Source organism: Dipodomys merriami, unplaced genomic scaffold (assembly GCF_024711535.1).
Source record: "Dipodomys merriami isolate MVZ:Mamm:240054 unplaced genomic scaffold, mDipMer1.0.p SCAF_14, whole genome shotgun sequence".
Lineage (NCBI taxonomy): Eukaryota > Metazoa > Chordata > Mammalia > Rodentia > Heteromyidae > Dipodomys > Dipodomys merriami.
Window position 1 is genome coordinate 38,920,697 of NW_027202715.1, and position 21,999 is coordinate 38,942,695.

General features: G+C 36.9%; 1 protein-coding gene across 1 annotated transcript in view; it reads right to left on the minus strand.

Annotated features, from left to right (window-relative positions):
- Positions 1-640: 640 nt before the first annotated feature.
- Positions 641-21,999, minus strand: part of LOC138826173 (transmembrane 9 superfamily member 3) — a 58,184-nt gene continuing 36,825 nt past the window's right edge. The window contains exons 10-15 of the mRNA XM_070021316.1: positions 15,879-16,018; positions 11,538-11,606; positions 9,837-9,983; positions 7,829-7,912; positions 7,635-7,711; positions 641-2,014 (exon numbers count right to left, since the gene is read on the minus strand). Of these exons, the coding sequence (XP_069877417.1) occupies positions 1,947-2,014; positions 7,635-7,711; positions 7,829-7,912; positions 9,837-9,983; positions 11,538-11,606; positions 15,879-16,018 (585 nt within the window). The 3' untranslated portion in view covers positions 641-1,946. The remainder of the gene's footprint in view (positions 2,015-7,634; positions 7,712-7,828; positions 7,913-9,836; positions 9,984-11,537; positions 11,607-15,878; positions 16,019-21,999) is intronic.

The following is a 21,999-nucleotide window of genomic DNA, read 5'->3' on the forward strand; positions in this document are numbered from 1 at the left end:
ACAGATTATGTTTAATGCAACATTCTGGCTTGAAGTATATACCTATAGTTTCTGATCAAATTTCTATTTGCTCATACTAGCCATTACCTAAGTGGTCAGACATCAAAATTTTCACCCTTCATAAGGCTCAAATGCCACAGTACAGAATATGGAGTCCATTAGTAACTACTAATGGCATGAAGTTCACACTAAGGTGTTCAGTAGTGGTGATGTTTTTCTAAAAACACCAATGTATAGTACTGGTTTAAGTGATCATTTGCATAGCAAATTATTAAACCAGAAACACAATGGTTTTAGAGAAACTTCACATTATAGACAATTCCAGAAAAATGCACAAGTGCAATTTCTTTCTTTTAGAGAAGAGCAGCCTCTCAATTTGTTCACCAAATAAAGGAGCTACCACTGTGCCTGCACCACTCACAGCACATCAGCCTGGTGCCATAATTTTATTCAAGAGTTTCTCACTCTGTCACTGAACTGGATAATTTGGATGTAGGCAAGCTGGGGACATTAGTATATGGGCCCTTTGTATTCAAAAGCACATTTTATGGTATGTTAAAAAAAAATAAGTGGGATTCTGTAACACTGCTTTTTGGACAGTTATCTTCAAATTGGAAACACATCTATTTTCACAAAACAATTTGGTCAGGAAATTTTATTTGAACATTCTAAAGCAATGATGCTTTAGATGTTACTTAAATGTCCCAGACAGGATTAACAAAATTAAATGTTTCTAAATTACAAATTTAGTTCCTGTATGAGTCTCAGAAAAGAAACAGAATAAAACACCCCCCACCCAAAAGAAGTATGACACACACATTTTGAAGGAATCCCAATGTTTCATGCAATGGTAGGCAAGATGTAAAAAGCCACCCAAATTCACACATTTCTACACCAATCATCATCAGAAAAAGTACTCCCTATTCAGTCTGTACATCCAAATGCAGTTGGAAATCTACACCTACGTTACATTATTTAATGTTATATACATTTATTACCCACCCCCCCTTGTTTTTAATAATTTCTCATGTAAAGCCTTCATTCAAACCCAAAAAAAGATGTGAGACTAACTGGGGGGTGAGGGGATAATCACTTTAGATACTCAGTTAAAATGTAGATTATCTAAATCTCAAATGTTTATAAAAACAAGTACCTTCTCCATTTAATACTTTGCTTTCTAACTGTACAGTAAATTGCATATAGAGAATACACATCTATCTTCGGACTGTATCTTTGGATGGAATTAAGATGTAATTGATAATTTTAAGATAAATAAATGGAAAGTTGGTCTGACTAAGATGACAGCAGATATATTACATGCAGAATTTAACTTGGCTAAATTTTCTTTTTTTTTTTTTTCCTTTTTTAAAAAAGGATGCAGTTGCGTTGGGGTGCGGGGTGCAGGTCATGGACAACTAATAACAGATCAAAAAAGAACCCAGATTCAATATATAAAAATGTCCCACAATAGGTCAACAATGGCAGTAAAAATAAAAGAAAAGGTAATCTTTCTGGAACATCATTTTTCAAGAACATAGAAATACTAAGTGCCAGGAAGATTTCTATTCATGTACTTTTAGCATCCAAGTTTCCCTCTTATTTATTTATATTGGAACAAATGCTTTAAATAAACTATTTGTCCTCTTCACTGAAGAGAGCTGGTCTATTTCATCTTTAATGAGCTAGTTTTTGGGAAGATTAGCCATGTACTGTAGTAATGCCTACTGCATAAAATCCACACATTTGCTGTGAACAGTTGGAGAAAGCAGTCAGTAAGAACCTAGGATCAATGGAAATAGATGTTACTTTAAGCCATCCATGAAAGAGAGACCCACAGTGTACCCAGTGTTAAGCCCAAATTTCTTCTTGCGTTTTCCTTTTTTGCTGTGCAAGTTCCACCACTATGAAAGAGAAATTGATCCAAAGTTCCAGGTTTTTTTGTATCTCTAGTCAATTTTCACATTAGTATAGATTTTTCGGACAAAGGCACTTGTTCCCATGTAACCAATTGCTCCTGCAAAGACAAAATAAAATGTATTAAAACAAATGTAACCCCTTTGTACATCACCTTAAAATTTAAATTAAAAATAAATAAAACATATGGAGCAGTATTCAAGATTTACTAAAGCTCTCTGCTCTGGAAAGTTGTTTTTTTTTTTTTTTTTTTTTTTGCAGTATAGTATTATACTAGCATTCTCTGTGAATTAAAATTCTATTATTTGCTTTCATAAAGCATCTGTTTACAGTCACATACCAAATCTGACCTAATGTATTTTTAAAGAATTAAATCACAATTAGTATAATTAGTTAATAACTGTGGAATACTTAAAATACATCTTTTATTTAAAAAAAAACTTGACTAAGACAAAATATTGTTAAATGAAAAAATAAACTTACCTTATTTGAGAATGTACTATTTGAGGTCTCTTATCTACCACTAGTATGTTTCTGCAACCTCAAGGGTAGGTGAAAGCAAGCAGTGCCCAAGAACTGAGAAGCATGGCCAATGGCCTTTGCAGCTCTCCAGAAGAGCCACTTCCTTGAGACTCCTTTTCTGTTACAGCTAGAGAAGCTGTACATTTAGTACAAAGGATGACATATTGGAAGGAATGAACCAAGAGAGAGGTAAACAGGTAAAAAGAAATTCTAGTCTTGAATAAATCTCAAATGGGGCTCAAAACTCCTGAAAATGAGAACAGTTTTCTATTCTGTTAACGAAGCACCTGACTCAAGAAAAGGTACTCAGTAAGTATTTGCTGCATGAATGACCCAACTGGAATATTCTTTATAATGAATATTCAGAACAAGAGAGTTGGTCCCTAAATTGTCAGAAAGTTCTCCACTTAGGAATTTGCCATTTAAGCCAATATTCTTTTTCTTTTCTTTTTTTTTTTTTTTTTCATCAGTTGTAGGGCTTGAACTCTGGGCCTGGGAGCTGTCCCTCAGCTCTTCGGCTCAAGGCTAGCACTCTACCACTTGAGCCACAGTGTCACTCCTGGTTTTCTGGTGGTTTATTGGAGATTAGTGTCTCACCAACTTTCCTGCCCAGGCTGGCTTTGAACCACGATCCTTAGATAGCCTCCTGAGTAGCGAAGATTACAGGCCTGAGCCACTAGTGCCCAGCTTTAGGCCAATATTCTTAAAAAGCTTAAAAGTAAATTTTCTTCGTTAATAATGGCACACACACCCAGATGTCTATAATTACTCACTTTGGAACCAACTATTCTCTACTCAACAAGTGAATTTCACCCTTGAGCTATACCTAAAGGTAAACAAATAGTGGATGAAAGAAGGTTCTCATAAAAAGTATTCTAGCTAAGAAACATAAATATTCTAACTATAATAAATTACTTGAGCTAACCAATAATTATCAATGACTGTTGGCCACATATATGCCCCCTTGAAAAAGAAAACTATCCGCTACATATTGTTAGATAAGAATTGGTATGAACAAGGCTGTGATTAACAGTTTAAAGAAATATACAAGAGGAGAACATGTGGAAAAACACTAAATGACATCTCATCTCACATATACAATCAACCAAATCCAGAGTGTAAAACACTAAATAGGCTTTTTGGGGTTTTTTGTTTTTTCTTTTTTTTCTTTCTTTTTTTTTGTGGAACTGGGGACTGAACTCAGAAATGACTTCATGCAAATGCTCTACCACTTGAGATACACTCCAAGCCTTAAGATCTTTTATTTTTGGGGACAGGATCTCACTACCTTTTTGCCTGGATTGGTCTATAACTCCGAATTCTCCTGTCTCCACCTCCCGAGCCGCTGGGATTACAAGCATACACCACTACACCTAGCTAAATAGAATTTTTAAAAATAATTTTTAAAAAATAGTGAAGAAAGAAGAACATGAATAGATTAGAAAACCCTTGGTTACCAAGCAATACATGGCTCCTAAATGCATCTTGATGCAAACTGTACTAAAACTAGAAGTGGCAACAGGTGAAGTAAATGTGAGTACTAATTGAACATTTCATCAGCATAATGAATTTGGCTTATGTTTTAGAGACAGAGATATACTGAAATATTATAGTTTAAGTGACATAGATTGAGAATAACGTTACAATAAAAGTGGGGCAAAATGGGAATATAAACAAACAAGATTGAGTAGATAATTACTGACAGCTTATCTTTTTATATATATTTGAAATTCCCATAATTTGACATTTTTTAAATCCCAAAGCAATAAATTAAACCTATTCCACTGACATTTCTTTCATAATACACTAAAATTTAAAATACTGATAATGCATTTAAAATAGCTATAATAATATAACCTCTTTACTAGGTAGATAGGAAAAAAAAAAACTTCAATTAACTGGGCACTGGTGGTTCACACCTGTAATCCTAGCTACTCAGGAGGCTGAGATCTGAGAATCACGGTTCAAAGGCAGGAAAGTCCGTGAAGCTCTGATCTCCAATAAACCACCAGAAAATCAGAAGTAGTGCTGTGGCTCAAGTGGTAGAGTGCTCTCCTTGAGCAGAAGAGCTGAGGGACAGCTCCCAAGCCCAGAGATTAAGCCCCATGACCAACAAAACAAAAAACTTCAATTAAAAAAAAAACTGGGTTTTTAACATAAAAATACCTATAAAATTTGAATTGCCATCAAAACCTTAACTGGCATAATACAGCACTAGTTTAATAATTGCTCCAGTTTTCAAGATTTACAAAGCATTGCTTCCTTCTGGGTAAGATGTGCTTAAAATCAAATCACTATCAACCTAGAGAATCATTTTTCTTAATTTTATAAACATATTTCATAAACAGACTTATCAGAGTAGGACTTTATAAGGAGGATACTGACTGTGCTCTCTAGAAAAGCAGAAGTCTTAGGAATAACAGAGATGTACTTTTCCTCAAAACAGAACTATGTTCATAAAAAAAAAGAACTATGTTCATAATATAAAGGCTAAAACAATGTTATTTTCCTACTTAACACAAAGTCCATTTCTTCCTATACATCAAAAACATTAACAGGTATTTTTCATTTTGGCAAACATTTTAACCATTATTAATTGGTGGGTGTGCATAATTTTTGTATTATGACAACACATTAATCTGTTCTAGTTTGCACTTCACCCCAGCCCATCCCAACTCAGCCCAAAACAGATGACCTGTAACAGCAGGTTGGGGCTGGGAATGTGGCTTAGTGGTAGAGTGCTTGCCTAGCCTAGCATGCATGAAGCCCTGTTTGAGTCCTCAGTACCACATAAATAGAAAAGGCCAGAAGTGGTGCTATGGCTCTAATGGTAGAGAGTTCTAGCCTCGAGCAAAAAAAGCAGCTCAGGGACTGTGCCCAGGCCCTGAGTTCAAGCCCCAGGACTTGCAAGAATGAATGAGTGCTAGAGCCGGGTACCACTGGCTCATACCTGTAAATCCCAGCAACTCAAGATGCTGAGATTTGAGGATCTTCATTCAAAGACAGCCCAGGCAGGAAAATGCATGCAACTCTCATCTCCAATTAACCACCAAAAAGGCCAGAAGTAGAGCTGTGGCTCAAGTGGTAGAGCACTAGTCTTGAGCAAAAAGGCTCAGGAAACTGTATCCAGGCCCTGAGTTCACGACCCATGACTGACATAAAAAAAAGTGCTAGGATGCCACTGGCAGGGCAAGGAACTATAAATATGTCAAAATAAACTTCCAACAGAAAAGAAATTTAGCTAAACTCATTCTATTTTCTTTTTAAGTGTCAACATATTATTTCTCTAGGTCTTCCTAACATCACATAAAGAAAAAAAAATCCAGAAAAAAAAGTACATTCTACATAGTCACCTGATTGAAGGCTAGCAATAATAAAGATCTTAGTTGGTAAAGAATCCACTGAACAACATTTAAGAGTGGACAAAACCATTAAAGAACTATTGGACTGTCTGAAGACACTTCTACATCATACAACTAGTTTCGACCTTCAGTCCTTCTTCTTTTTCCCCTCAAAGTTAACTAATATAATTAACCCAGAAAGCAGCTATAAATGAAGCATAAGGGTAAAATATAGAGCAATCTCTCCCCTTACTTAGTGTGGCCACAAAGCCAACCTCATTTTGCTTGTGCATGTATGCATGCAGGATCACCACTCACAAGCACTGTTCCTCCTTCAATGGAGGAACAGTGATCCTGGGAGCGCAACTGTCAAACAAGAACCCAGCTTTGAATCTATCTTATCTTCCTTCCTCTGTTGCCCATTCTATATATCTATAGATGGAAGTCTGGAGATGAAAAAAAAATGCCAATAGCAACCAAAAAAAAACAGAAAAGCAACTTAATTCACCACTCTTCGGCAATGTTTCCACAGTGATCAGACCATAAACCTTACATCATTCCTATGAGGTTAACTCAGTCTCAGAGATCAGAGAAACAGTAAACCAGAAAAATAGTAAGTTACTTCTGAGTTTTGCTTACCATACCTTTGCCTTTCATGGGCTTCAAAGTCATGAAATTGCTGGCAAGTGATAACTCGGTGCATAGCAAGGCTGAAATTGCAGAAACTAACACACCCTAGAGCAGAGGGAAGCCCTATCATGCCAGGGCAGCAGTGCTCACTGAGTCCTCTGCTTACCCTGAAAGGCTGGCTGTACTTCAATTTTGCCAATAAGAAAAGTGAGTGAAAAAGGAAAAAAAAAAAAAGTGATTATTTATTTAATGTGGGAGAGTAAGAGAATTCACACCCAGGACTGAGCGCAGAAACCTTGGTTCTTCCTGTGCCTTACAGTGTCTCCTGCAACTGGCTCCCTCTTCCCACTTAAGAGCTGTCCAGACTTGCTTTACCTGACAACCACTCTGGGAGACATGCTCACTTTATAGATGAGAATGAGACTTGGAGAAGCTAGGCTGACTTCTATGACTATATCACCACAAGTGATCAGCCACACATGCTCACCTGTTCAGGTCTTCTGGACTCTCAAGTCTGTGTGACCTTTCTATTGATCATACTGTTTCCAAAAGTTCTTTATTTTCTAGCTATGGTATGAACTCTTACCTCTTCTTTTTGATGTAAGACTGTGAAAAGCCCATCCAATAGCAGCACTATGTTCAGCTCACAGTGGTCAGGACAGAGCATGTGAGTGGTGGGTAAAAATTAAGGCCCAAGTGCACACTCAATGAACTATGCTACTCTCCAGACACTGGGTCTTCATTAGCTGTCTCATTCCAAACAGCAACCATGCAGGCAATACCTTAAACTGCCTGTATTACATTCTTTTCCAATGAACTCAAGTTTTAAAAATACCAATTCTCAGCCACATGTCTTTTAAGCCCAGGTATTTGGGAGCTAAAGCAGGAGATTAACTTGAGCCTAGGAGCTCAAAGCCAACCTGAGCAATACAGCAAGATCTCATCCCAATACAAAACAGTAAAAATCAAAATTCTAATTCTCAAAATGAAAAACAAACTGTGGTATGGAACTATGCTTTACACAGAATTATTAGAATTAAAAGAGTAACCAAAAGGGGATAAATCAGGTTTTATGGGAAAGTCACAAGGACTAAAAGCAGACTCTTCACTTTGTTATTCCTGATAAAGGAAACAGCACAGAATTTTTAAATTTCTAGTAGCTGTATTTTTATGATTCAGAGACATTCAATGATTTGCTCATGATGTTATAAGAATTTCAGAACTTACCACACATTATCCCCAAGGCTGTGCTAAATACGGCCATATATCCAAAGTAAAATGATGTCTGAAATAAGCCATACATCCTGCAACAAAACAAAATGATACTTAGTATATATTTTGCTATTGATAAGACCTTAAATTTTACTAAACGACAGACTTAATTTCCTATTTAGGAATGATGAGAAAATGTCTCTACTTACTTTGTTTTGAAAAAATAGTAGTAAAAGGAATACATGTAAACATAGATTGCAGTTGATGCAGCAGAGAGAAAACTTGTCCATTGCCTGGAGAGAGGGGTAATAATGAATGAATGTTATTAAGAATTGTAAAGCAGAGAAATTTACAAAAACAGAGCAGAGCTGTACCTGGTAAATGAATACATCAACAAGGAGAAATTCTCAGCTCTCCTCAGAAAGAAAGTTCCTACATTTTGTCAGATTATTTATTATAAGAGACCCTCATAAACAATTTTCCTTTTCAGATTTGTCTTTACATGTTTGAAAGGGGAAAGATGTGCTAGGTGTCAGTGGCCCCTGCATGTCATCTTAACTACTCAGGAGGCTGAAATCTGAGGACCACAGTTCAAAGCCCAGGTAGAAAAGTCTGTGAGTCCAATAACCACCAAAAAGTCAGAAGAAAGCTGAGACAGAGCCTTGAGCAAAAATGCTAAGGGATAGTGCCCAAGCCCTGAGTTCAAGCTCAAATACTGAGGGTGGGGAGTTGAAGTGGGGAAGAGATGCTTCTTTATAAAATTCCATATCAAGCTTTTCAATAAAATATTTCACGTAGCACTTTTTTTTGGCCTAATTAATGCTATTTTTCTTCTAAAAGTTTTTTTTTTTTTTTGTTTTACGTTTTGTCGGTCATGGGGCTTGAACTCTGGGCTTGGGCACTGTCCTTGTGCTCTTCAGCTCAAGGCAATTGCTCTACCACTTGAGCCACAGCACCACTTCCTAAAAGTTTTTATCATTATGGGTTGTGGTGGCACATGCCTGGAACACAGCTTATTGGAAGGACTAAGATTCAAGCCAGAGTAGGCAAAAATTATCGAGGCTCTATCTCAATAAATAAGTTAGGCATGGTGATACATACATCTGTAATCTCAGCTAACAAGAGGCATCTATTATGAGGAGCATGGTCTGAGGCTGGCCTTGGGCAAAACGTAAGACCCTATCTGAAAAGAGCGAAGGGTATGAATCAAGTGGTAGAACATCTGCCTAGCATGTGTGAGGCCAAATTCAAACTCTACAGTGACACACGTACACCTCCCAACATGTTATTTTCATTATTTTTACAACTGAAAAAAAAAATTCTCTTTACCCTGTTGGTGGGGTGGGGAACAGTATCAGATTTTGAACTCCCTCAGCCAGCACTCTACCACTTGAGTCATACCTCCAACTCAGTATTTTGGTAGTTCTATTTTTAGATGAGTCTTGTACTTTTCTGCCCTAACTGGCTTTGAACAATGATCTTGCAGATCATAGCCTCCTAAGTAGCTAGGACTACAGGAATGCATCACTAGTATCTGACTCCTTTCTTAAGTAGTAAATTTTTTTTATTTTATTAATTTACTTTATTGTTATAGAGATGATGTACAGAAGGATTACGATTATATGAGTCAGGTCATATGTACATTTCCTTTCATATAGTGTCTTCTGTTCTCTCATTTTCTCCCAGTGCCTCCCTCCTGTCTCTATACATGAGTTCTAAAGTTCACTTTAGAACTTTTTCACCCCTTTCCCCTCGAGTTCTGTACCCTTCTCCAACCCTTCCAAAGATGTACTCGAATACACTATACATAAGGTAAAAAATACAGAATCATCAACAACTAAACTCTTCTTAAAAAAAAAGAAGAAAAAAGTCTCGTGTCCATATCACGGAGTTCATTTCAGCATATATACTATTTTATATAAACATGAAGAGACACTTAGGCATTGTGCCTTTGTGTTTCTCTCCTAAAAGTATTCCCTTTTTGTCTCACTGTATGCAAGTATCTAGAATCCTGTATAATTTATTATATCCCAGTGCATTTTAGATCTAATTTCCCCTTATCAGAGAGAACAAGTACTATTTGTCTCTCTGAGCTTGTCTTACCTCACTTAACATGATTTGTTCTACCACCATCAATCCCTTAAATAGTAAAACTTTTATACAGATGTTGTTCTCAGCTTTGGGGATTTCACAGACTGTCTTAATGTAGGTACTTACCACCTATAGTCCTCCGCATTTAGCAGGAAGTATGTGCAGACGATGGTCACGCAAACAGTCACAATGCACAGAATGACCAGCACCAGCATCATGAAGCCATAGACATAGTAGATCTTATATGCCCAGAAAGAGGTGAAGATGAAATACCTAAGATGTGATAAAGACATGGCTTCAATCTTCATCTCAAAGATCACTCAGTTCTTGCTGAGACTCATTACATTTCACCTTTCACGTTTATCTCACTTAAATGACTTCTTTTAAGTAACTTCTCAGTTTCCCTAATCCTTATCTCATGTGTTAAATCCTCAAAATATTTTATTGTATTTAATCAGTAACAGATCTTTCAGGAAGATATTCAGATCTAAGCAAACTGAACAAACTATAGCTTAAAGGAGTAACTGCAGAAAAGAACTAGTGAAAGTAGTTGAAAATCTCCATTTGCAAAAGTCAGTTCCTTCATTTTTATATACTATTTGATCAATGTATTATTTTATTTTTATTTATTTATTTTTTGGTCCGGTCCTGGGGCCTGAACTCTGGGCCTGGGCACTGTCCCTCAGCTCTTCAGCTCAAGGCTAGCGCTCTACCACTTGAGCCACAGCACCACTTCCGGCTTTTTTTTTCTTTTTGCTTATGTGATGCTGAGGAATCAAACCCAGGGCCTCATGCATGCAAGGCAGGTGCTGTACCACTGAGCCACCTTCCCAGCCCCAATGTATTATTTTATATTTATAAAAATGTTCTCTTACGGGCTGGGAAGGTGGCTCAGTGGTAGAGCGCTTTCCTTGCAAGCCTGAGGCCCTGGGTTCGATTCCTCAGCACCATATAAGCAAAAAGAAAAAAGCCGGAAGTGGCGCTGTGGCTCAAGTGGTAGAGCGCTAGCCTTGAGCTGAAGAGCTGAGGGACAGCGCCCAGGCCCAGAGTTCAGGCCCCACGACTGGACCCAAAAAAAAAAAAAAAAAAAAGTTCTCTTACATGGAAAAATATTAGTTGACAGAGTAATATATAAAATTTTAAAAAGAAAATTAGGAAAACAAAGCCTAAGAATGATTTACATGGTCTTCAGAGGGCAGTAAGGGAAAAGTAGGAAGATTTCTACTCTCATTCAGCATTAAGTCAGAACAAGACCTTGAATCTCTTCTTTTTCATCTGTTTGCTAGCTCACTTATTTATCATTCATGTTTTCAGCAAGCCTTAACAGAGCCTCTGTTCCCTCGCTGTTAAGTGATAGAGGTCTAAAAGCTAATTTAAAAAAGTATCCAGACTCCTTTCTGGAAGGGATCAATAACTCTGTTAAATGCTGTTATGGTTTCAAGGTTGTGTATCTCCCAAGGATGCTTTGCTGACTAAAAGTCTTGATCCCAGGCTGGCCTGGGGAAACAGGGCCATATGGGAGGTGCGTAGAGTTCTAGTGAGGTGCCTTTGGAAGGAACAGTGGGATGGTAGGCCTTCTTTCTGACTTCTTTATAATGCCCACCCCTCAGATACTCCCATTATATCATCCTCACCAGCAGTCAAACCAAAAGGACTGCCTAATCTTGCACTTTGAACCTCCAAAAATGTTGGCACTTCATTAAGTCAGCTGCTTGAAAAATTTTGTTAAAGCAACGTATACTACTTTAATAATTCCATATCTACAACAAACAATTCTCTTTATTATAATCAAATCCCTCAAAATATAAATACACTGCAGGAACTTACATTTCAATAAAGATTGAGCCAAAAGGTAAAATTCCTCCCAGGCAAACAATAACTGCAGGCTCCATAAACCTGGAAAATATTAAAGTAACAGTAAGCTTCCAATATGATTTTTATAGGATATATAAGTCCTAAGGATAAAAGTAAACCAGTAAAAAGAAAAATCAAAACCCGAAGATACAACACACACAGCTTGGTTTCAAATTAGTCATAGGTTATAATCAATAGTCTTTGCAATATTAAAGCCTGAAGTATTTGAGGAATAAAGTACTGCAACTGAAAGAACTTAAAAAAAAACTCTTTACTCTTACTGTGACACTTCTCAATAACTTCTATGAACTCTATAGGCATTTACTTACAGAAAGCCAAAGAGAAGACATCTCTGCTCTCTCTGTACTTCCTTTTTCAGTGAATTATATAGTTAAAAATGATTTATAATGAAGCCAAAGAAAAAATAAGAACTAAAATTCAAGCTTCACTCATTCACTCAACACTTACTGATGATAATCAGGCATTCTCCACCTGGATTGCCTTCTGAAATACTCTCTTCCTGAAAGCACTGGCTCATGTGTTCTCCTTGAAGGCCTCCCAAGTCTCCAGAGGAGAGATGGCCCCATTGCCTGGTGAACACAGCCCACTGCAGCACTTAGTACTTAGTACAGTACTGTTAAGTTACCTATAGCATATTTCACTACACTACAATGTCAGCAAGAACAAGCTAGAAATCTACATACTCCCACTGCTGAGCACAGTATCTGAGCACAGGAAACATAACAAACATCTTTTGTGGTGAATAAACTGGAAAACTAAGAAGAAAATGCAAGTTCACTAGACTACAATGTCAGCAAGAACAAGCTAGAAATCTACATACTCCCACTGCCAAGGCACAGTATCTGGGCACAGGAAAAATAACATCTTTTGAGGTGAATAAACTGGAAAACTAAGAAGAAAATGTAAGAAATTCAAAGCTAGAAAAAAAAAAAAGTAACTTTAGTCTATTTCCCTTCTTCTACAGTTAGCCAACACCTACAAAAGTTGAAAGTGATCTGATATAACACATTCAGTGATAGCCAAATCTATAATCAGATTTTAATTCCCATGCAATTAAAAAACAAGCCTCGGTGTTAGATGTGGTAGCTCATGCTTGTAATCCCAGCTACTTAGATAGTGCAGACTCAGGAGGATCAAGGTTCAGAGCTAGCCCAGGCAAGTTAATGAGATTTCATCTCAATAAACAAGCTGGTCATGGTGTGGCTCATCTGTAATCACAATAACTGGGGAGGCATAGGTAGGAGACCAGACAAAAAAAAACAAAAAACAAAAAACTTGGGATGCTATCCAAAAAAGTAACTAAAGCAAAGAGAGCTGGAGGCACAGCTCAAATGACAGGCCCTGAGTTCAAACCCTAGCACTACCAAAAACAAAGTAAGTTATACATCAGTCTTTCTACACTCAACTGGAACTCAACTCTAATGAGTAAGGGCACAGGCAAATGATATTCATTCCTCTCCTTCACTAGTCTCAGTGACCTGGAAATACTTCTCAGATGTGAGGTAAACATGAGAACACTGGTCCAGTCTAATAGTGATTTAGGAAAAAAAAAGAAGTTGAAGAATCAAAATTGCTATATATCCGTATAACAATAAGAAAAGCAACATATGACTAATTCCTCAGACTAGATCACTCCCCTAAAACTATAGGCCTGTTTTATTCAGCCTCTATTTCCATATACATCTACATACTTCCACACCTAGAAAAGACAAGTAACACTTGCATGTTTGTATAAGTAGCTAGATATGTTATATATAGACACAATTAAGAGTAAATATCTAAGAAAAGTATTTTTCCAATTTATATTGCTTATATTTATGTATACAGTCTACACTGTATCATCTTAAGATGATGATAAATTCAATTAATTCTATCCTATTAAAAACTAGGAAAGGGGCTGGAAAGGCGGCTCAGTGGTAGAGGGCTTGCCTTGCATGCCTGAGGCCCTGGGTTCTATTCCTCAGCACCACATAAGCAAAAAGAAAAAAAGCCGGAAGTGGTGCTGTGGCTCAGGTGGTAGAGCGCTAGCCTTGAGGTGAAGAGCTGAGGGACAGCGCCCAGGCCCAGAGTTCAGACCCCAGGACCGGACCCAGAAAACAAAACAAAACAAAACAAAACTAGGAAATTCAAGCCCCACAACCAACCAAAAAAAAAAAAAAAAGTAAAATAAAAACTAGGAAAATACAGCTAGGTGCTGCTGACTTGTACCTAGCTACTCAGGGAGGCTGAGATGTGAGGATCCAGGTTTAAAGCCAGCCTGGACAGACAAATCTGAGATGCTTCAATTATCCAGCAAAAAGCTGGAAGTGGAGGGATGACTCAAGCAGAGTGACAGAAGTTGAGCAAAAAAGACTAAGCCAGAGCTTAAGATCCTGAGTTCAAACACCAGTACTGGCAACGAATTAGAGAGGAGGTGGAGGTGGCACAGGAAAGAAGGAAGGAAGAAAGGAAGGAAGGAGAGAGAGAAAGAGGGAGAGGGAGGGAGAGAGAGGGAGAGAGAAGGAAGAAAGGAGGTAGGGAAGAAAGGAGGGAGGAAGTGAGAGAGAGAAAAAAGGAAAAAAAGAAAGAAATTCTGTACTATTGCAAAGTGAGGATAAATTGTGACTTAGAAAAGATGTTACAGACATCAAATGCAGTGAAAGCAGGGGTTATACTGTGGGGGAGGGACATACAAAGCAACAAAGAAATAATCATATAAATGCGTTAGAAACAAATGCATGAAAGAAAAAAATTTTTAAATACATATCTTAGGGTTCATTTTCCTAACATCACCTTAAACAAGTCGTTTAAATAAGGATACAGGTGGACCCGTTGCAACAATGAGAAGTACAAGTTGTCATGTCGAAAACAAACTTTACAACTTTGGTGGGGGGGTGGGAGGTAGGGGAGGAGAGGCTTGGAAGGGATGGGAAGGGGAAACAAAGGAGGAGGCTACAATGATTGAGAAATGTACTCATTATCTTGCCCATGTAATTGTAATCCCTCTGTACAGTTTTTTCACAATAAAAAAAAAAAGAGGTAACTTTTTCACTTATTGAGCACAAATAAGTATGATTTGTCATGTTAATTTAAAACATTCACTTATTTTAAAATACTGACCAAATTAGTCTGTTTATATCTTGGATTTTAAAAAAAATGAAAAGGAACAAAACATTAGACATAAGCTACTAAAATAGCTGTGGCAAAAACTGGAAAAAGGAAATGACTGAGTACAGTTAAGAAAATCAAAATCATTGTATCCATTTTAAGAACTACTAATAAAAAAGGCAAAGGTAAAAAAAGAAAAGATGTTACAGGCAAGGAGTTAGATTTTTCTGTATATGTCCACATAGTAAATGGTTCAGGTTTTGGAGGAGATATGGTCTGTAAGGTACAGGCAACCAGAGACTTGTGGCTGACACCTGTAATCCCCTCACCAACTATACAGTAAGTGTAGGTAGAAGGATGCTGGTTTAAGGCCAGGTTAGGCAAAAGCTAGACACTACCTGAAGATAAAATAAAAGCAAGAAAAACTAAGGAATGGCTCAGTGAAAAGTCTGCTTAGCAAGCACAAACAGGTCTTCAGTTCAAAGCCCAGTAACTAAAAAAAAAAAAAGGCAGCCAATTAACAGGTTAAATTTAACCTGCAGGCTTAAAAAAAAAAAAACAAAAAACTGGCAAAACTGGGTTTTGGTGGCTCACACTTGTAATCCTAGCTACTCAGGAGGCTGGAATCTGAGGACTGTGGTTCAAAGCCAGCTTGAGCAAAAAAGTCTGTGAGACTCTCATCTCCAATTAACCACCAGAAAATCAGAAGTGGCACTGTGGCTCAAAATGAGAGTGCTATAGCCTTGAGCAAAAGAGCTCTGGGACAGAACCAGACTCTGAGTTCAAGCCCCACAACTGACCAAAAACAAAACAAAACAAAACACACCAACAAAACAACATCAACAAAAACAAACTGGTGAAGTAGCTGGGTGCTGGTGGCTTGAACCTGTAATCCTAGCAACTCAAAAGTTGAAAGGCAGCCCTGGCAGAAAAGTATGTCTTATCCCCAATCAAAAAAAAAGTGAAGCATTAGCTTTCTACCTATCAAAGCATCTGACTTATCTGAATGGCAACATTATTCAGAAACTAAAATAAGGACGTAACATAATACTACTTCTATAATATAAACTGAGAGGAAAATGAACACCAACAAATTCTTAAGCTCAAATTTAAAAGTCTCATAAACACATGCAAACTCTAAAGTTATATATGTTTTAAGAACTTCTTTATTGTGAGAAACAACCATATAAGATATAGTAGTCTTACCATTTTTTCTCTGGTATAGGACGAGGCACAGCATTGACTCGACAAGGGAAGTTGGGCTGGCCTGACAGATTTCGGCCAAGAATTGTACCAACAAGATTTAAAGGAAGAATAACAAAAAAGCAAATGCAACAAACAGCCACCTATAAAAAAAAAAGTATGATTATCCAGAGAATAGTAATACTAATAAAAAACAAGAGACTTAAAATTTAAGCACAATTCGATCACAAAAGAAAATGTTTAAGTTCAGTAAAGACTAGAATTGTATAAAATATAACACTATTAGAACAGGTAAATATTATAATTGAATCAAACACCAGCTGAATTGTTTCCTATCATTTTGGTTATCCATTTCTCTATTCTTTCATACCCTGTCAGATAAATCCTTTGTTCTCGTCTTTCCTACTCAGTTGTCATGCTTTATTTAATCTTATCTATGCTTCATCTTTTATTGTTATAACCAATCTACTGGGCTACATTGAACTTTACAAACTCTATTCACCTATTTCATAGGTGAAAAAAATGAGATCCAGAGAGGCTAGGTAATTTTTTGTGTCTACATACATCTAGTATGTAGACTAACTAAAATTTTAACTCAGATTTGCTGGCCCAAAGGTTCATGCTAATTCTATTCTACAGTGCCTTGAAATTTGGCAACAGAAGTATCTCTACCATGTGTATGTGCCGTTACTAAAATAATACAAATGTTTCTCAAGAGTCTAAAATTAGACAAAGCTATATATTTTAGAACCAAAGAGGACAACTGGAAAGTATTTATTTAATAATTTTATAAAACATACAAACTTTGGGGAATAGCATCTAGCTAAAATCTCTGAACTTTAGATAAAATGAAAAACCGAGTTACTAAAATCAATTATACATTTTGGGATTTTATTTTTGTATTTGTTTTAATTTGTTGGTGGTGGGGCCTGAACTCTGGGCCTGGGTGTTGTCCCTCAGCTCTTCAGCTCAGAGTTAGTGCTCTACCACTTGAGCCACAGCATCACTTCTGGCCTTTTCTGCTTATGTGGTGCTGAGGAATCAAACCCAGGGCCTCATGCATGCAAGGAAGCACTCTACCACTGAGCCACCTTCCCAGCCCCCATTTTGGGATTTTAATAAATAGAAAGTTGAAGTGAGAGGAAAAGCTGTGAAGAAACAGAGAAATAAGAGTGACATGGTAGAAAAATGACCATGATTATATGAATGTTTTTTGAACCAATGTTAGTGAAAACTCACATTATATGCTGTGTGTGTAAAAAAGCCAAGGTATCACTGCCTTTCAGCTAAAACATGTATAAATGTGTGACAATTAAGAGAGTTCTGTAATCTCATTAAGGATCAGATTAAGGAACTCATTTTGTCTCAGTTCACACCTTTAAATAACACAAACTTATGGTCACATAATAGGAACTATATGAAACATAAAAAATAAACAGGTGCTGGGTGCTGATGGTTCCTGCCTATAATCCTAGCTACTCAGTAGGCTGAGATCTGAGGATCATGGTTCAAAGCTAGCCCAGGCAGGAAAGTCTGTAAGGCTCTTATTTCCAGCTAATCACCAGAAAAACAGAAGTGGTGCTGTCACTCAAGTGGCAGAGCACTTGCCTTGAGCTGAAGAGCTCAGGGACCACTAGTGCCCAGGACAGAGTTCAAGCCTCATGACAGACAAAAAAATTAAAATTAAAATTAAAATTAAAAAAACCAGGTGTCTTTACAATAAAAATATATTTTGAAAAAACAGGTGCTTTTAAGATACTTTAAAGTATTATGTTTCATATATTATTATGATAGTAAATATTGTCTCCAATTTGTTTGTTCAGTTATTTTTTTGGGGGGGGAGGAGGGTTCTAGTACTAGGGCTCGGACTTGAGGTCACATGCCCCAACTCCACTTTTTTTTTTTTTTTTGGGGGGGGGGGACTTAAGGGAACATTCCTATGTGTAATCATATGATCTAAAAAAGAGCTTAGGGGTTTCAGAGTACTTCAGAAATTCATAAGAATTTGATTTGGAAATCCTTTTGAAAAGAAAGTGTGTGTGTGTGTGTGTGTGTGTGTGCGCGCGCACGCGCGCGCGTATGTGTGTGTATGTACACATGCACACGTGTGTATGCTCATGCAAGTGTGCCCCAGTCCTAGGCCTTAAACTCAGAACCTGGAAACTGTCCCTAAACTTTTGTGCTCAAGGCTATAGAATTCTACCATTTGGAGCTAGAGCTCCATTTCCAGCTTTTTAGTAGTTAATTGAATCTCATAGACTTTCCTGCCCAGGCTAGCTTTGAGACTCAAGCCTCAAATTGAAGCCTCTTGAGTAGCTAGGATTACAGATATGAGTGACCAGCACCTGGCTCTTGAAAATAATTTTTAAAAATTATGCCTAGTTATAATAAAGTACATACTTCTCAAATGAATTCTACAACAAATACTAATACAAAGGAGATAACTTAGAGACTGGTTCATTTTTGTGCAAGCCTCAGAAAAAAAGCTTATATTTTTATCTATCTACCTATCTACCTATCTACCTATCTACCTATCTATCTATCTATCTATCTATCTATCTATCTATCTATCTACCTACCTATCTATCTACTTCTGGATGATAAGAAAGGCTTGGATGGTACACTGGTTTTTTATTCTACCTCCCATGGTCCATCTCAGCTGCAACATATTTGCTCACTAAAAGTTGTAGAAGCAAAAGCACTACTACAAGCACTATGTGCTACAAAGCACTTGGGTAAGTGACATGTATGAAAGCACCTCTAGCCTTCTGCACACAAGAATCAATTTAAAAATAAAAACTATAAACCTTCATTAAGACAATATCAAATATTTAGCTTTGTTGAAAACTTCCTCTCCCACTCAGGCACTGGTGGCTCACACCTATAACCCTAGCTACTTGGAAGGCTGCGATCTTAGAATCATAGTTTGAAGTCAACCGAGGCAAGAATGTTATTTCCAATTAACTACCAATGGAGCACATAAGAGCCCCTGAGTTCAAGCCCCAGGAGTAGTGCACACATGCACACTTGTACACACACATGTGTACACACATATGCACATGCATGCACACACACTATATATATATATATATATACACACATACATACGGATAAATTCAACAAAAATATGTATAAAACACAAACATTAACATCAATAAATCCCTGTTGAGAAAAATTAAAGGTATGTAAATAAGAGACATATTATGTTCATGACTCAAATGATTCAGTAACGTTAAGATGCCAATTACTCCCAATCAAAGTCCTAAAGTTTGTAGAAACCAACAAGCTGATTCTAAATTTTATGTAAAAATAAAATAGTAAAAAGCCAAAATAATTTTGAGAAGAAGTGATTTCAATTTTTTGAAAAGGAAAAATGTAAATAATTGCAACAAAAAATATCTATGATCAAAAAACCTGATAATCACCACCACCAGCACCACCAAAACAAAGAAAATGGAATTTGGGGTAAATTATTATGCAAAAGTCTAAGAAATAAGTGGGCCATAATACTGGCTCTGCTTCCCTTTGAGAATTCTTCTAAAACTATATGAGATAATGAGAATGTAAATGTTCTGTAATCTACAAAGCATGCTGCAAATAATGTGTTATCATCTGTCCTTATGATTAATCTTTTTAGATCTGGCACATAATTTCAGCCAGATAATAATTTTGTTTGATGTATGCTGTCTTCTGTATTCCATAACTAATTTGCTCCTTGGTCTCATATCCTTTTTCAACTTAATTAGGAGATCACTATGTCTTTGAGTTATTAATAATCATTTCAATAGGTTAGAGACAAGAATATCAACCACATAACCCTAACACACAAATGTAATGCACTACAAAAGTAACATCAATACTTAACTCTGTAATTATTTAGCTAATATATATCTGCTGCACTACTATTTTAACCACATTTCTTTAGATGTGATACTTCATTTGTACTCTTTTGTTCTTCTAGTCTATTAAAACTTACCAAAAAAGGAAATGAAACAATTTCCCTTTAATGAATCCATACTGGCTCCCAATATTCATTACCCCTGTCATTAATCTTGTGCTTTATCAATATCAATTTCAAAATATTCTATAAGGTGTAACAAACGTTCTCCCTTTTCCCCTAGAAGAGTAAACTTGCCTATGTTGTTTTACAGTACTTAAATTAGTTATTCAAACATTACTTATATGGGGGCTGGGAAGGTGGCTCAGTGGTAGAGCGCTTGCCTTGCATGCATGAGGCCCTGGGTTCGATTCCTCAGCACCACATAAGCAAAAAGAAAAAAGCCGGAAGTGGCGCTGTGGCTCAAGTGGTAGAGTGCTAGCCTTGAGCTGAAGAACTGAGGGACAGCACCCAGGCCCAGAGTTCAGGCCCCACAACCGGACCCAAAAAAAAAAAAAAAATTATTGTTCTCAGCTGGGGTGCTGGTGGCTCATGCCTGTAATCCTAGCTATTACAAGGCTGAGATCTGAGGCTTGAGGTTAAAAGCCAGCCTGGGCAGAAAAGTCCATGAGACTCTTATCTCCAAGTAATCACAGAAAAAAGCCGAAGTAGAGCTCTGGCTCAAGGGTAGAGTGCTAGACTTGAGCAAATGGAGCTCAGGGACAGAGTGTAGGCCCAGAATTCAAGCCCAGGACTGGCAAAAGAAAAAAAGAAAAAGGACTCTCCTAGCACTATTTTTATATACCTTTACTTCTGAGTATAAGGTACATAATTTGGGGTATTCTTTACTCTTCCAGCCACTTTTTAGATACATACTGCTTTACAGTTTTGGGTCTTTTGGGTTTTGTTGTTCTGGGTATGGTATTTGAACTCAGGGCCTTGCACTTGCTAGGAAACCATTAGAATACTTAAGCAAATACAAAAGGACCTCTAGTCCTTTTTTGGTTTAGTTATTTTGGAGGTAGCGTTTTGTATTTTTGCCTAGGCTGACTTTAGGTGATGATCTTCATATACTTCCCACATATCGAGGAGTACAGGTAGCACCACCACACATGCTTACATGTTGAAATGGGGTTTTACTAACTTCTAGTTTAGGTTGGCCTCAAACTGTGATCCTCTTGGCTCTCTGTCTCCAGAGTAGCTGAAATTACTGTTATAGTCTTTATCACCAAAAAGTATCTATATAGTAAACTTGGTCTCAAATTCTTCCTCATTATTGTGATTTCTGATTACATACCATGAATTTCATTTCTGAGAATCTCCAATTTTCAAGTCACTTTCCCAGTTATGGCTCAAGATGCAAGCTATGATAAAACATTTCCCTGTACATTGTGAAATCTGATTTCTAAAGCCTATGGCATATTTCTGAATATGTTCAAGATCCCCTTCCAAACAAATGCAATAGTGGTACTCAGTATAATGAGCTATATAATTTGTAGGTAGGGATGGGAGGGAAAAACTGGGAAAGAGCAAAGGAAGGGGTGATACTGAAGAGGTGACAAACAGAAATGTACTCATTACCTGACATAACTGCAACCCCTCTGTATATATCACCTTTATAACAACAATAAAAAAATTTTTAATGTTTTTAAAAAAGATCCCCCTCCAGATCTAAAACTAGCCTTTAGATATGCAGAATGGCTATTATCGATATATTTCAAAATGTTCCTAATTCCCAACTAAAAAGTACTGACAATTCAGTGCAGTGTATCTAAAAAGTTGAAATTGTAAACCAATCAGTCATCTGAAATTTCTCTGAAGCCATTTGGATAACTCTTGTGTGATAGAAACTATAAATAAGGCTAAAACTCTGAAAGAGATGTATAGTCTAGTTGCTATTCTATCACTCACTGCCTGTATGACATTGCTAAAGCTATTTGTGTCTTACATGCAACTTGCAAGGTATGTGTATATGTACACACAAGTACACATCAAGAATGAAGTCTAGTTTGAATCTAAGATTATGCTTTTGGCAAAAAAATAAAGGAAAAGTTGGGAGACTGCTAGTTAACGATGTAAAGTAGGACTGTATCTTTGTTCTACTTTTAAAATATTTAAATAATCCAAAACATTTCAAAGTCTGTGAGTATTGCTAAAATATAAAAGGACTTTTAATATTTGTATCAATATATATCATTAATATGATGCATAATGAATTTAGTGAAGTCCTATAATGCTTAGTGAAGT